Source organism: Lithobates pipiens, unplaced genomic scaffold, assembly GCF_037356315.1.
Source record: "Lithobates pipiens isolate NorthernLeopardFrog02 unplaced genomic scaffold, aLitPip1_a1.2 Scaffold_19, whole genome shotgun sequence".
In the NCBI taxonomy this organism is placed as follows: domain Eukaryota; kingdom Metazoa; phylum Chordata; class Amphibia; order Anura; family Ranidae; genus Lithobates; species Lithobates pipiens.
The window spans coordinates 327,988,298-328,003,556 of NW_027507764.1; the positions used below are offsets into that span (position 1 = coordinate 327,988,298).

Here is a 15,259-nt window from a genome sequence, read left to right on the forward strand (position 1 = left end):
TAGATAACAAGAACACAGAACTAGAACATAATCCTCTCACCAAAATCTTCATCTAATTTGGTCTTTGGCGGCTCCCACGCCGGCCTGGCAGCTCTTGCTTTTGACTGACGTTTGCCAAGTTCCTCTTCAAACTTGTCATACAAATCCCGCAACCTGCTTGTTCCAACCACAGTGGAGTCACCCTTTGAAGAGATATCAGAGTGATGTGATTGAGTGACAGGGTATGGATGTGTGAACTACTTAATGCCTGTCACATTGCAAATATGAAAGGATCTGCCATTTCATCTCATGTTACAGTTAAAGCCAGGAAAGGGTTTCCCTTTTATGTAAATGTCTATTATTTAAGTAACATTCCTCCTTAACCTTTATTGTGAACACAGCAGGTATAATTGTAAAATGTGTGTACAAATAAAAAATCTACAAACACAATTTTCATTTCACTCCAGGTTAATTTAAACAGATTAGAATACAAAAAAAATCTATAAAATCAGCATACATTTATGTATTTACATTGAACACAAAGTCTAACTATATTTTATTACAATTTGGAAACCAGTGTATGTGAAATTATGGTGAATATGAACCCAAAAAGAGATGATGGCAGCTGTTATTCCTTCCAAGACTTATAGTGCTTTAAAAAAGTATTCATACCCCTTGAAATTGTCCACATTTTGTCATGTTATAACCAAAAACAGAAATGTATGTTATTGGAGTTTTGTGTGATAGACCAACATAAAGTGGCACATAATTGTGAAGTGGGGAAAAAAAAAATTATAAATGGTTTTCCAAATGGTATACAAATAAATATGTGAAAAAAGTGTGGCATGCATTTGTATTCAGCCCTTTTTCCTCTAATAACCCTAACTAAAATCTAGTGGAATCAATTGCCTTCAGAAGTCACCTAATTAGTAAATAGAGAACACCTGGGTTTAATAATATCTCAGTATAAATACAGCTGTTCTGTGAAGCCCTCACAGGTTTGTTAAAGAACCTTTGTGAACAAACAGCATAATGAAGGCAAAGCAATACACCAGACAGGTCAGGGATAAAGTTGTGGAGAAGTTTAAAGCAGGGTTAGTAGTAGTTTGTAAAAAAAAATATCCCACGCTTTGAACATCTCACAGAGAACTGTTCAACCTGTCATCAGAAAACAGAAAGAGTATGACACAACTGCAAACCTACCAAGATATGGCCGTCTGCCTAAACCGACAGGCCAGGCAAGGAGAACAGAGAAGCAGCCAAGAGGCCTATGGCAATTCTGGAGCAGCTGCAGAGATCAACAGCTCAGGTGGGGGAAGTTGTCAATTCCATAAATCTGGCCTTTATGGAAGAGCGACAAGAAAAAAGACATTGTTGAAAGAAAGCCTTAAGATGTCCCGTTGGCAGTTTGGGAGAAGCCATGTGGGAGACACAGCAAACATGTGGAAGAAGGTGCTCTGGTCAGATAAGACCAATATTAACCACTTTCAGACCAGACCAATTTGCTGGTCCAAGACCAGACCACTTTTTGCGATTCGGCACTGCGTCGCTTTAACTGACAATTGCGCGGTTGTGCGACGTGGCTCCCAAACAAAATTGACATCCTTTTTTTCCCACAAATAGAGCTTTCTTTTGGTGGTATTTGATCACCCCTGCGGTTTTTATTTTTTGCGCTATAAACAAAAATAGAGCGACAATTTTGAAAAAAACGCATTATTTTTTACTTTTTGTTATAATAAATATCCCCCAAAAATATATATAAAAAAAAAATTTTTCCCTCAGTTTAGGCCGATACGTATTCTTCTACATATTTTTGGTAAAAGAAAATCGCAATAAGCGATTATTGATTGGTTTGCGCAAAAGTTATAGCGTTTACAAAATAGGGATAGTTTTATAGCATTTTTATTAATATTTTTTTTTTTTTTTACTAGTAATGGCGGCGATCAGCGATTTTTATTGTGACTGCGACATTGTGGGGGACCCATCGGACATTTTTGGGACCATTGTCATTTATACAGTAATCACTGCTATACAAATGCAGTGATTTCTGTGTAAATGACACTGGCAGTGAAGGGGTTAACCAGTGGGTGGCAGTGTAGGGGTTAAGTGTTCCTAGGGGTGTGTTACTAACTGTGGGGGGGTTGGGCTTTCATTTAGTGAACACTGATCTCTGCTCCAATCACATGGAGCAGAGATCAGCGTCACTAGTTGCTAGGCAGAATGAAGAAATGCTGTTTACAATGGCATTTCTTAATTTGGCCGCTCCGTGAGACGATCGCAGGAATGCCCGCGGCAATCGAGTACGTGGGTCCCGCGACCAGACTCACGGGGGTCCCGACCAGCGCGGGAGCGCGCCGCCGGCGGCGCGCTCCCGATGGCAGGGCGGCAAATTTAAAGGGACGTACATGTACGCCCATTTGCCTGCCCGTGCCATTCTGTCGACGTAAATCGTCGTGCGCTGGTCGGCAAGTGGTTAAACATTTTGGCCTAAAAGCAAAATGCCATCGCACGGAATGCGCAGCGCACTGCTGTTCACATTACATGCAATGTCTTTGCAGGTGCGATGTCAGCCATACAGATAGTATGGCTGTTATTGCACCACATTTGGTGCAAACACGCATAGGACCCTTTTTTCAGGTTGGACCAGAATCGGATCGCATGTGTGTTCACACATATGAGACATTTTAAACATTTTTCAAAGCTTGAAAGTTGCGATAAATGAAAACATCCAAAATTTTAGAGACATGTTTGCGTATGTTTGATTTTTGCCATTTCACAAAAAGCTGCAATTTAAAATGTACTAATATTTGTTATTTATTAACTCAACACAGAATAAGATTTTATATTTAGCAGGAATTTTGTAAAATTGTTTGTTTTTATCTGCTAATAATATATGGTTTTGTGGGTTTTTCACAACATTCTGAAGGCTGTAAGGGAAAAATTAAAACCTGCAGATTTTTTGTGAAATTTAGATATTTACATTTTTGTGTACGTTCAATTTTAACCATTTTACAAAAAGGTGCAATGTAATTATATATATTTTTTGTTTTGTTATTTAACGCCATACAGGTTAATCCTTTATAGTTAGTAGGGGTTTTTATTTGCTAATAATGGTTTTAGTGTATTTTTTGTGAATATATTGGTTTGATAAACATTTGCGCAAATACTGCGGGGTCAAAAAAAAAAAAAATCAGTAAAACATTCTTTATTTTAGAGGTTATATGCTTCAGAAAATATGGTTTTGGGGGTCTTTCACAAATTCTGAAAGCTGTAAGAGAAAATGAAAACCTTGAGATTTTTAGAGAAATTTGGATATTTACACTTTTGCGTCTGCTAATCATGATTTTAGTGGATTTTTTGCAAAAACATTGTTTTGATAAATATTTGTGCAAATATCGTGCAACCTTAGAAATCAGCATCAACTTATTTTTACTCTACTGGTCATGTGCGTTCAGAAAATACTGTACATTCAATATATACATACAGTACGTGCCAACGACACTGGTGGTTGACTAAAACCTCCCAAGTATGAGACAACGATTTGTTGGTTGAATTAGCTCAATTAGGTGCGATATAGCTACATCTGGCATTTATTTCTCCTATTAAACCAAATACTACAATTTAAGATATAATTATGAACAGAACAATTTATCTGTTCACTCCCAGCATAATGAGATCTTGGATTAGTCTCCCACTGTTCCTGCTGGGGTGTTCTCGGTCCACTGAGCAGTTCCCTGCCGCTGTGTATATGGGAACTGTAATGTGTTGATATTCTGTTACACTTGTTCATTTTAAGTGGTTGTAAACTCTGTACAACCACTTTTACCTACAGGTAAGCCTATATTAAGGCTTACCTGTAGGTGTTGGAATTATCTCCTAAACCTGCACGGTTTAGGAGATATTTACTATATACGAGTGTGCCGACGTCATCGGCGCATTTGCACTTTACAAAGGGTACGACCGTGTAGGGAGGGCAAGCAATTCTCCTGACTCCTCAAAATCTGTTTGGATATTAAACTGATGACTTGGACACTGTCTCTAGACACCCCCATGGATTTGTGTCCAGAAATATTTAATTTGATATGTCAGGTGAAAACTGTTGCTTATCTCTAAGGCCTCTTTCACACTGGGGTGCTTTGCAGGCACTACAGCGCTAGAAATAGCACCTGCAAAGCATCCTGAAACAGCCGCTGCTGTCTCTCCAGTGTGAAAGTCCGAGGACTTTCACACTGGAGTGGTGCACTTGCAGGACGGTCAAAAAAGTTCTTAAAGCCGCATCTTTGGACCTCTGTAGGAGCGGTGTATTTACTGCTCCCAAAGCACCTCTTCCCATAGAAAAAAATGGGCAGCCCTGCAAAGCGCAGCTGCGGGCGGTTTTAACCCTTTTTCGCCCGCTAGCGGGGGGTAAAAGTGCCCCGCTAGTGGCTGAATAGCGCCACCAAAATTACAGTAAAGCGCCACTAAATATAGCTAACTAAATATTAACACCAGTGCCCGCAACGCCCCAGTGTGAAAGTAGCCTAAGTCTAGGTTTAGAGAAATTAAACAAGCAGTGAGGAGGTGACCTGACATCTGTTTAACCCCTTCCCGCTGAGCGTACGCAGATGTGCGTACTCAGGTTCCGGGGGTTATACCGGGATGATGCCCACACCTGCAGGCATCATCCCGGTACCGTTTTTCCAGCGGGCGATTGGCTATCCAGCCATAACAACCGAAGCGGCTAAAAGCTCGATCGGGAGCACCGATTCAAGATCCGATGCCTCCGACTGCTGGGGAGGAACTGGAACGAAGCCGCAATCGGCTTCGCTCCAGTATCCTAATAGTAAACACGGAAGCGACGTCATGACGTCACTTACCGTTTACTCGGCTGCCAATGGCATCGGTTTTAAAAAAAATATATACAGTATTCAGAATAGCAGTTTATGGCGGTCTGAATACATTAAGTGTAAAGGAGGGATCGGGGGTCTTTTAGACCCTCAATCCCTCCATAAAAGAGTACCTGTCACCACCTTTTACTGTCACAAGGGATGTTTACATTCCTTGTGACAGCAATAAAAGTGATCAATTTTTTATTTATTTTTTTAAAACAATTTATTCATTATAAAATAAATAAAAAAAAAAATAAAAAATTTTCAAGCGCCCGCCGTCCCAACGAAGCAAAGTAAACGCATACGGAAGTCGCGCCCGCATATTTAAACAGTGGTAAAATCACACATGTGAGGTATCACCGCGATCGTCAGAGCGAGAACAATAATTCTAGCACTAGACCTCCTCTGTATTGCTAACCTGGTAACCGTAAAAAAAATGTAAAGTGCGGCCTATTGAGATTTTTAGGTACCGTACTTTGTCGTCAATCCACGAGTGCGTGCAATTATAAAGTGTGACATGCTTGGTATCTATTTACTCGGCGTAACATTATCTTTCACATTATGCAAAAAAATTGGGCTAATTTTACTGTTTCGTTTTTTTTAATTCATGAAAGTGTCCCTTTTCCCAAAAAGTTGCGTTTAAAACACCGCTGCGCAAATACGTGTGACATAAAATATTGCAACAATCGCCGTTTTATTCTCTGGAGTCTCTGCTAAAAAAAATATATATAATGTTTGGGGGTTCCAAGTACCGTATTTACTTTTCCCCCCTTAAAATCTGAGGAAAGTTGTGGGTGTGTGTTATACGCTGATCCCCACTGTCTGTGATCAAAAAAAACCGAGCGCGGCCGAAAAATACCGAGCGCCGCCGAAAAATTGGGCGGGACTGCGAGCTGAGCCCAGCCGAATACACAGTACAGACGGCTCGGCCTTTTTCGGCAGCGCTCGCTAGAGAAACAGCAGGGAGGCGGGACTACGAGCGGAGCCGAGCAATCGGCACGGTATTTTTCGGCGGCGCTCGCTCGGTCTGTCTCGGCGGCGGGAAATTTAAACATGGGCAAGGCTGCAAACGGCGCTGGCCAAGCTGCAAATGACACTGCAAAGCTGCAAACAGCGCTGGGCAAGCTGCAAATGACACTGATCATTCTGCAATGATGGACAAGGCTGCAGATGCACACTGATAAGTCTGCATTGATGGGCATTTAAATGTAAGTTTTTTTTTCCTTAAACTTCCCTCCTAAAACTTTTTCCTTAAAATGCCCTCCTAAACTTGGGGTGCGTGTTATATGCCGGTGCGTGTTATACCCCGATAAATACGGTAATTTTCTAGCAAAAAAATATGTATTTTAACCTGTAAACACCAAATGCTAAAAATAGGCTTAGTCATGAAAGGGTTAAACTCCATTTTAGATGCACAACTGTGATGTGGTTGTGGCACTTCCTTATTCATTTGAACGGGTCGCACATGACATGTCAAACTCCTCCGTCCACTGCCAACTTAAGGGGGGGGGGTCGAGAATTGACTCGACCGCACATTTTTAAATGCCTCCCCCATGCAATAGCTTGGCAACAAAGTAACAAAAAATGACTCCAGTTCTATTAATCTAACTTTACTATAATGCATTAAGAACTGGTCGCACAGTCTGAAATCTGTCACACCACCACCCTGAAGGAGGTATACATTCTCTATCCTGATAAAAAGTATTACTTCCCGATTCGGCACCGCATGAGGAGGTTCCCACTGAACTCCCCACGTATTCTGCAAAAAAAAAAGCCTGCCTAGCTTCAGGGTGACTACCCCCCAGTCTCTGCTACCTCTTGGGGGGACTCCTATGGATCGCTTTGTGGAGCAATCACATACCTGCTCGGTCTCCGCCACACAGCAGCCGGCGGGAGACACAGCCACAGACACAGCCGATATGGTGGCCGCTCCGCTCATGTCAGAGACGCTGCAGTCTCCAGCAGTGCCTGTCAGAGCAGAAACGTACCCTACCTCCCCCACTGGTATAGCACAGGCTGTTGTCTCCCTCCTTGCTCCTACACTGGTTGCCACAGTAGATGCTGCAGTGCAGAGGGGACTGGAGCAGCTTCATATTGAGCTCCGGACACAGGCTCAGAGGATCTCCGACACAGAGGAGCGGATTTCTGCATCAGAGGATGAGGCCACAGCTAACTCAGCTTTGCTAGCTCACATATCAACCTCTAACAGAGACATCTGGGAAAAATAAGACAACCTTGAGAATCGCTTGCGAAGAAATATGCGCATTATAGGTCTGCCAGAATGAGTCTCCAATGCCCAGCTTATGGACCTCTGAGCTAAAATCATCCCTGAGCAATTATGCCTTTGCATCCCCTGCACTATCGAACTAGCCCATCACATTGGCCAGCCAAAACTCCACCCGGACATTGTCAGATATCTCAACTATGCTGATAGAAATGCCATTATGCAGAAATTTCACCGCTCACGTTCTCTAACCGCTGATGGCGCAAAACTACTGCTCTTTGCAGATCACTCAGTAGAAGTGATGACACGATGTAAGGTTTTCTCAGCGATTTGCTCGAAGCTATACAGCAATCAAGTCAAATTCACCCTTGCCTACCCGGCAGTCCTACATATCCAATCCCACACTGGAGAACATCTTACTTTCACCTCCCTGGATGACGCGGAGCACTACATTAACAATTCTTCTGGAATGGAAATGGATCAATGCGGCTGATGGCGCTTCTTCAAAATCCGCCAGTGCTTCCTCTGCCTTATCTAGACACCATCACAGCCCAAATAAGCCTCCTTATAAATGTAGTCGCTTTGCTTCCCGGAATGACCGCCCTGGGATTCGCTGAACAGCTACTGTAACTTTTACATCACTGGAGATACGCAGGAGACGGGTAACTCTGCCCCTTTGTTTTGTTTTTTTCCCCTGAACTCCCTACGACACTTTAGGGGATACATCGTTGCATGTTTTATTTTTTAAAGTTATCTGTTCTCAATTGTCAATTGCACAGTTGATCTATCACTATTATTTCCAAGTTGAATATATGTATAGCTACCTTTTAAGCTTACGGTAGTTAGCCAGCTTCTTGCTCCCTCTATAGGTTGAACCCTGGATTGCACTCTTGCTCCTCTGAGCCTGTCTCTTGACCCAGCTTTAAGTGGGCCCCCCTTCCCCTCCCCCCTCCTACTCTCCCCCGCTACCCCCTACCTTCACCTCCCCTTTCCCTCCCCCCAAAGCTCCTTCTTCACCTCCAGGGGAGGAGCAAGCACTTGCCACAAGATCCACTTGTATGTTGGTCCACATGTGGAAATAAGTGAAGTTAGCATTATATGATGGGTGGCTTTTCCACCTGATTTGTTATTGGTTTTCAACGGTTTTTTTTTTCTTTTTTGTTATTTCTGTTCTGATTATCTGATGACTATGTTTACCCGATCCGTAACGACATCCCCAGGTGACTTACAATGTTTTGGTAAAACTCAGACGGAAGGCATAATATAAAACAGGAGGCTCAGTCTTCAGCCTCCCCAAAAATATTTTCCCTTACTCCAAACATGGCTACTCAGACCAATGGGAATGGCCTAAAAATTGTCTTCTGGAACGTTAAAAGGCTGGATATTGAGTGCCCCCAAAGCTCTTCATTTAGTAGGCAGAGATTTTAACTCTGTCATAGCCTTATCGGAAGACCGCACCAGTGTTCAAACTCGTACCCTGTGAAAAGCCAAATCCCAAATTGCTGACCAAACTCTTTTAGCTCAATCCATCGCTTCCATCTGATTTGTAGATTTATGGCGACTAACTTTCTTTTCGCCCCCTCACAATTCTTTTTCACGTATCGATTATTTCTTTGCCTCCCCTAAGCTACTATTGGAATTACATGAAGCAGAAATAAGTGACGTGAGAATTTTAGACCACAGTTCAATAGCGGTACACTTTAATGGCAAACCCTCATCTCCCTCGCCCACATGGCGCTTTCCTACTTATCTGGCAGAGAATGAGGATTTCCGTCATACGCTATATGAAGCCTAGGCAGAATATGCCTCTACAAACGGAGCTCACATTACAGATCCAAACCTTTTCTGGGAAGCAGGGAAACCATTTTTGAGGGGAAAAATTATTTCATACACTACCAAAGAAACACTCACGGCAACAATGCATGCAGGTTAGCGATTCTTTATGCTTAGCGCACGAACGTCTTACATTAAATCCGATAACATACAAACCTGGCAACAGGTCTAAACGCAGTCTTGACATGTGGGCAGAAGAGCAAGAAGCGGCTAAAACATATTACTCTGCCTTACATTTTCACAGGTTTGGCAACAAGGCGGGCAAATTATTAGCCAAACTATGCTCCTACCCAAGGCGACCTACCCACATTTCCACCTTAAACACTGTGGGCTCCATTGTTACCTCACCTGCAGAAATTAGTAAACTTCTTGCTGCCTACTATATGACCCTGCACTCTAAATATTTGACTGACCAGATGTCGGCAGAGGCCTTTCTAGCTAACAACCACCTACCTAAGCTCAACTCCACTCACTTAGAAACGCTTAATGCTCCCATCTCCTTGGACGACATCCAGCTGACTATTAAATCTCTAGCATCCACCAAGGCCCCGGGCCCAGATGGCTACACAGCGGAATTCTACAAATTGACAAAAGACACTATTCCCGACACACTGAAACATGTCTTCCCTGCTATGTGGGATGGTGGCCACTATTTCCCCACGGGAAAGCAGACACACATTAGACTAATCTCCAAAAAAGGAAAAGACCCCCTACACCCGGGCTCATATCTTCCAATCTCCCTGATCAATGTAGAAGTTAAAATTCTAAACTCTAAAATAATAGCCTCACATCTAGCTCCATTACACCCCTCTTTACTCCACCCAGCCCAATCTGGTTTTGTTCCAGGGTGTCCTGCCACCTTGAACATCCGTAAGGTTCTAATGGTGTTGTAGTATGCTAAACCACACCCAGACCAAGATGTATCCATCATTTGAATGAATGAATGAAATACTTGTATAGCGCACAATGCGAACTGAATCACCTCTAGGCGCTGTGGCGAGCTTTGATCATCTGCTAAAAGAGGAAGGTCTTGAGTTTTTTTTCCTAAAAGCCAGGTGATTTTCTTCCAGGCGGATGTTGATTGGTACAGCATTCCATAGCCAAGGCCCTTGGACAGCAAATCTCCGATCCCCCTTGGATTTATACTGGGTTTTGGGCACGAGGAGGAGGTTTTTGTTGGCTGATCGAAGACTGCGGTTTGGTGTGTAATGATTTATTTTCTCCATTAGGTATTGCGGAACTTCTCTATGCACGCATTTGTAGGTGAGGCAGAGGGTCTTGAACGTGATCCGATTTTTTACGGTTAGCCAATGTAAGCTCCTCAGCGAAGGAGAGATGGATTCCCAGGGTTTTTTTCCTGTTATCAGCCTTGCCGCCGTGTTTTGGATCAGTTGTAATCGTGCAAGTTGATATTGTGTTAATCCTATGTAAAGCGAATTTGCGTAGTCCAGTCGTGAATTAATGATTGTTCCAACTACCACTGCTTTGCCATTCTTTGGGATAAAAGGGATGAGTCTGCGAAGCATGCGCAGCAGATGGCAAGATCCACTGACTACTGCTCCTATTTCACTCGATGTCGAAAAAGCTTGACAATATCAATTTGTCGTGGCTATTCTAAGTGATGGAAGCATTTGGTTTCTCTGGCCTGATTGTGCACTTTCTACAACAAGTGTATGCGTCCCCTCGTCACTCCTGATTTAGTCTCTGACACAATCCCTTTGACAAAAGGAACGCGACAGGGATGCCCCCTCTCGCCTTCAATATAGCTATTGAGCCTCTATCCAGGATACTTAACTCATCTGACAGAATCAGTGGCATCACTGTAGGCAAACAAATATTCCACTCCGCCCTATTCACGGATGACATATTACTATTCTCCATCGACCCTCTTGCAGACTTTGACAAACTCATAGAACTCAAGTAAGCTCGGGCTTTAGAATTAATTTTGACAAAAGCAAAGCTTTACCATTACACCCCCGGGTATCAGCTAAATGGAGGCCATCATCCCATTTTATCCTAAGCAGCCCACAACATCACCTACTTAGGTATCCATATAGGCAGAGAATCTTCCTCTCTATACGGTCTTAACTACCCAACTCTGATAACCAAAATTGTAAAAGGAGTTGGAAGCTTGGGCAACCCTCCCCCTCTCGTTCTTTGGGAGATGCCACCTCTTTAAAAATGTTTTTGTTTGCACGTCTACTTTATCCAATGCAAACCATACCCCTTTTAATAAAGCACTCTGATGTACAGAAAATACACAAGGCACTTGTGGCCTTCATACGGGCACACAAAAAAACATGCATAGCGTTACAAAAACGATGTCTCCCTTGGTCCCAGGGTGCAGGCTTGCCTAATGTACATTTTTACAACCTCTCTTGCCTGCTTAGGGAAGACCTTGATTGGTTGTCTGGTAAATCAAAGTACTCTAATAATATACTTGAGAGAGCTTTGGCCTCTCTGCACACTCTGTCAGCCGTCTTACACTCGAATATTCAAGCTCTACCACCACACCTTAAAACAAGTGTTCTTATCAAAGACACAGTTATTGCGTGGAGAAAAGTGTGGAGACTGCTGGGGTTACCCTTGAGTAAATCCTGCCATTTAACCATTAAAGGCAATCCTATGTTCCCCCCATCAATTATGCATAAAGCCCTTACCCTATGGTACACAAATTGACTCACCCACCTAAATTCCCTATATCAAGGCAAACCTGGTGAATTGAAATTTTTTAAACCCTCTCACGTGAATTTGCATTGCTGACATTGCACATCTGTTAGCAAATTCTAGCCTCTCTACAGTCTTGCTCCATCTCCAGTTTATACTCGTACCTCATTACACACCAATCAGATAAATAACACCTTGCTCCATTCCAGAAACGGTCGACCATCTTTAATGACAACACACTTCCAGAAAGGATCCTAGAGGCATACTGACCAATTCACAAACTCACGATCTCGGAGACGTAGTGAGAAACGCAATTTAAAATTATACACAGGGCATATTACCCATTCCACACCAATAAGGCAGACTCTACTCAAGCACAATGCCCTGGTGTTTACTACCACGTCCTACTCTACTCCACCGCTTCTGGGAATGCCCAACTATTACTAGATATTGGAAGTTGGTGCTAGCATACATTTTCAAAATCAATAAGATCCAGCTACCCAACAATCCGTTATTGTGTATATTTGGATGTGAACCACTACCTTCCACATCCATCAGAAGGCTCATGCAACCTTACAAAATGGATTCATATAACTCTCCTAGTTGCTCGTAGAACAATCATGTCCCATTGGATTAAACAAACATCACCTAGCCTCCCAGCTGTGGAACGCTCAATGTTATCCCTCTTCAACCTAGACATCTTTCTACCACCCTAGGAATGCCACGCCTTTGAAGCTCTTTGACGATTCAAGAACTTATATTCCAAATAGGTTGATTTCTCTGTTGCTATTGTTGTCATACCATTCCCTGAAATCACCACCCAGACGTTTCCAACATTGCTTCCACTCCTGAAAGTATTAATATCTACTGTGTTGTTTCACCTTGAAATACTATGCCACATTGTTTTTTTTTATGGGTAAATATACTTCCCCTGTCCCCTTCCCTCTCTCCCCTTGCCTCCCCTCCCTCCCACTCCCTTCTTCGTGTTCAACTTTTTGTCTTCTCTTATGTTCATAATTGTGAGCCAGAGCTGCTAAACTCTGAGTTATATACTTGCTCCTATGCATGTAATGTGGAAAATTCAACAAAAAAAAAAAAAAAACAATAAAAAAAGTCAAAATTCCAGGTATTAAAATATTGAATGAATAGGTAAAATAATGCCTAACATGTTATTAAAAAACACTAATTAAAAAGCTCTAATGTTTCAAGATAAGGGTTACTAAGTTTTGTGAACTGACTAGCCTTATAGAGCTACTACATAATGTATGATATCAAAGAAACCTCTCTTGCCTTTATCTGGCCCTTGGGGCACCATTCCACCAGCTGACACCATCAATAGGGCATTATTCCTCCCATTAAAACCAATGACAAGGCAGTGATGCAGGGAAATTGTCTACTTCCACTGGCTACAGTACCCCCCCCCCCCCCCCTTAAGCCTGAAGGACAGTAAACAGGCCCTTTGCTTAGAAAGTTTGGAGACCCCTGATCTGCAACATTAATAAAAAGTGCACATATTATAGAAGACCTACAATACCTCTTAAAACTTACCACACACGTTACAATCTCCTTTAGATCTAGCAAAAACTTTGTAGTGTAGGGATCTGCTAAGTTGGATACAAATGGATTGGATATAGGTATTCATATTACAAAATTTTGATAAATTTAAAGTTGATTGTATGCTCACATTGTAAAGTGTATGGTAATCCTTCGGCTGGGTTCACACTGAATTCGAATGCAGCTCACAGCAGGGGTCTGGTGCGTCCCTGTTCTCCGTTTCAGGGACGAATCAGACCCAAATTTTTGGCATAGCTGCTGCTATCTACTCTTTGTCTTCTTTCAGCCACTGATGACATAACTCCATGCATGCAAATTACATCTTCTTGACACTCATCTCCTAGCCCCAGTATCTTACACCTGCCAGGAATGTACACTGCACTGTGCATGTGCAGAAGTCCATATACACTTAAAGAAAATAGCAGTAAGGGAAAGAGTATCGCATACAATGTCTTGTCATAAATCCGACCTTCTAGCAATTTTTGAAATATTACATTTAATTCTTCATTAAAGCTTTGTAATTTGAGTCTTTAGGGCATAAGGAAAAAAAACTCAGGTTTTAATACTCACTACTTGATCCATTGGGTCACTGGAATAGTAACTTTCAGAATGAGTACAGCGAACCCATACAGGCTTCAACAGATCTTCATCATCCTCCTCCGTTCTTTCCAACAAGCTTTCATCCAGAAAATCTTTATCTTTTATTGAGAAATAACTTTTTTCCTTCCCAGAGGAGGGGCTTTCAGAAGTGCTGTCCTTGAGTTCATCATCCCATCTTGGTCTCTTACGCTCTCTACTAGGAGATATGCTTTAAAAAAAATGACAAACAAAAAATTTCAGAATGATATTCGCATAACTTTAAATTCTTCAAATTACAGTTTGTATGGACGCATCTATTAGAAAGACTATGCATTTTGTAAAGCAGAATCAAAAACACAAATTTTAAATATAAATATGCAGCTAGATTTTGATTTGCATACGTTAATGATTAAAATTATATGAATATGTTGTATGGGTAACAGAAACTAAAGTCATTTTGCATTACTGCACAGAGCACAAACTAGCCACTACTTAATGCATTCCCAGCAAACATTATATTTCTACTTTGGAGAAAAACTCCAAGATTTGTTTTTTATTTGTTGCTATTTATTATATTATTATATATAGCCTTAATATAGGCTTACCTGTATGTACAATCAAAGAGGAAGACTTTGAAAGGGGGGCGTGGCTACCGAGCTACTGCATGGACGTGTGAGCAGATAGCTCCGTGCTGGAGACCGGGGAACGACGCTTAACGGAGAGGACTTTAACTCTATCTAACCACTACCTGCGTGGGAACTATCCCTCATTCCCTCGACATGGCCAAAAAGAGGAAAGGAGTCTCACAGCTCCATAAACTTCAACACTTCTTCCCGCAGAAAGACCGCGGCCTACTCCAAGATGGCGCCGGAGACGCCTCGCCGCCTACCTCCAGCGAATCTGCGACATCCTCTCCGAGCCCGAGGCACAGCACCAGCGTGTCCAGAGACCCTCCGGATGTCTCCTCTCCGTTGTCCCGGAGCCCGGCGAAATCTAAACCCCGTCTGACGGAAGACATGACCGCCGACAAGGTGAGCGGGGACCACGAGGGATTGGATGATACTAGGGAACTAGCTGAAACGCTCCATTCGTTCCCCACCACCAACCAGCCGGTGTCTGACACCACATTGAAAGACATGCTAGTGTCCCTTTGCAGCTCCCTCCACGCGGACCTAATGGAATGCATGCGGAGTTTTAAGGCAGACATGGGGGAGCTGGGTGACAGAGTATCTCATGTGGAGGAAAAAATGGGCGATTATGCCACCTCTTATAACTCATTAGTTGATGCCCACAATGAGCAGGCTGACGAGGTGTCCTGGCTTAGGTCAAAGGTCGCTGACCTTGAGGATAGATCCCGCCGCAACAACCTCAAAATCAGGGGGATCCCCGAAGTGATCACCCCAGGCCAACTATTGCAATATGCTCAAACTATGATGAGATCCTTTCTGCCGGACGCTACTGACTCTGATTTAGTGATTGACAGGATCCATTGAATCCCCAAACCATCCCATCTACCAGACAACATCCCTAGGGATGTTCTTATGCGGGTACATTT

The 15,259-nt window shown here is 42.7% G+C and overlaps 1 protein-coding gene across 1 annotated transcript in view; it reads right to left on the reverse strand.

The window, feature by feature from the left end:
• DROSHA (drosha ribonuclease III) overlaps positions 1-15,259 on the reverse strand; it is a 579,282-nt gene that overhangs the window by 468,937 nt on the left and 95,086 nt on the right. Inside the window, exons 4-5 of the mRNA XM_077492043.1 lie at positions 13,696-13,933; positions 41-182 (exon numbers count right to left, since the gene is read on the reverse strand). Coding sequence (XP_077348169.1) covers positions 41-182; positions 13,696-13,933 — 380 coding nt within the window. The remainder of the gene's footprint in view (positions 1-40; positions 183-13,695; positions 13,934-15,259) is intronic.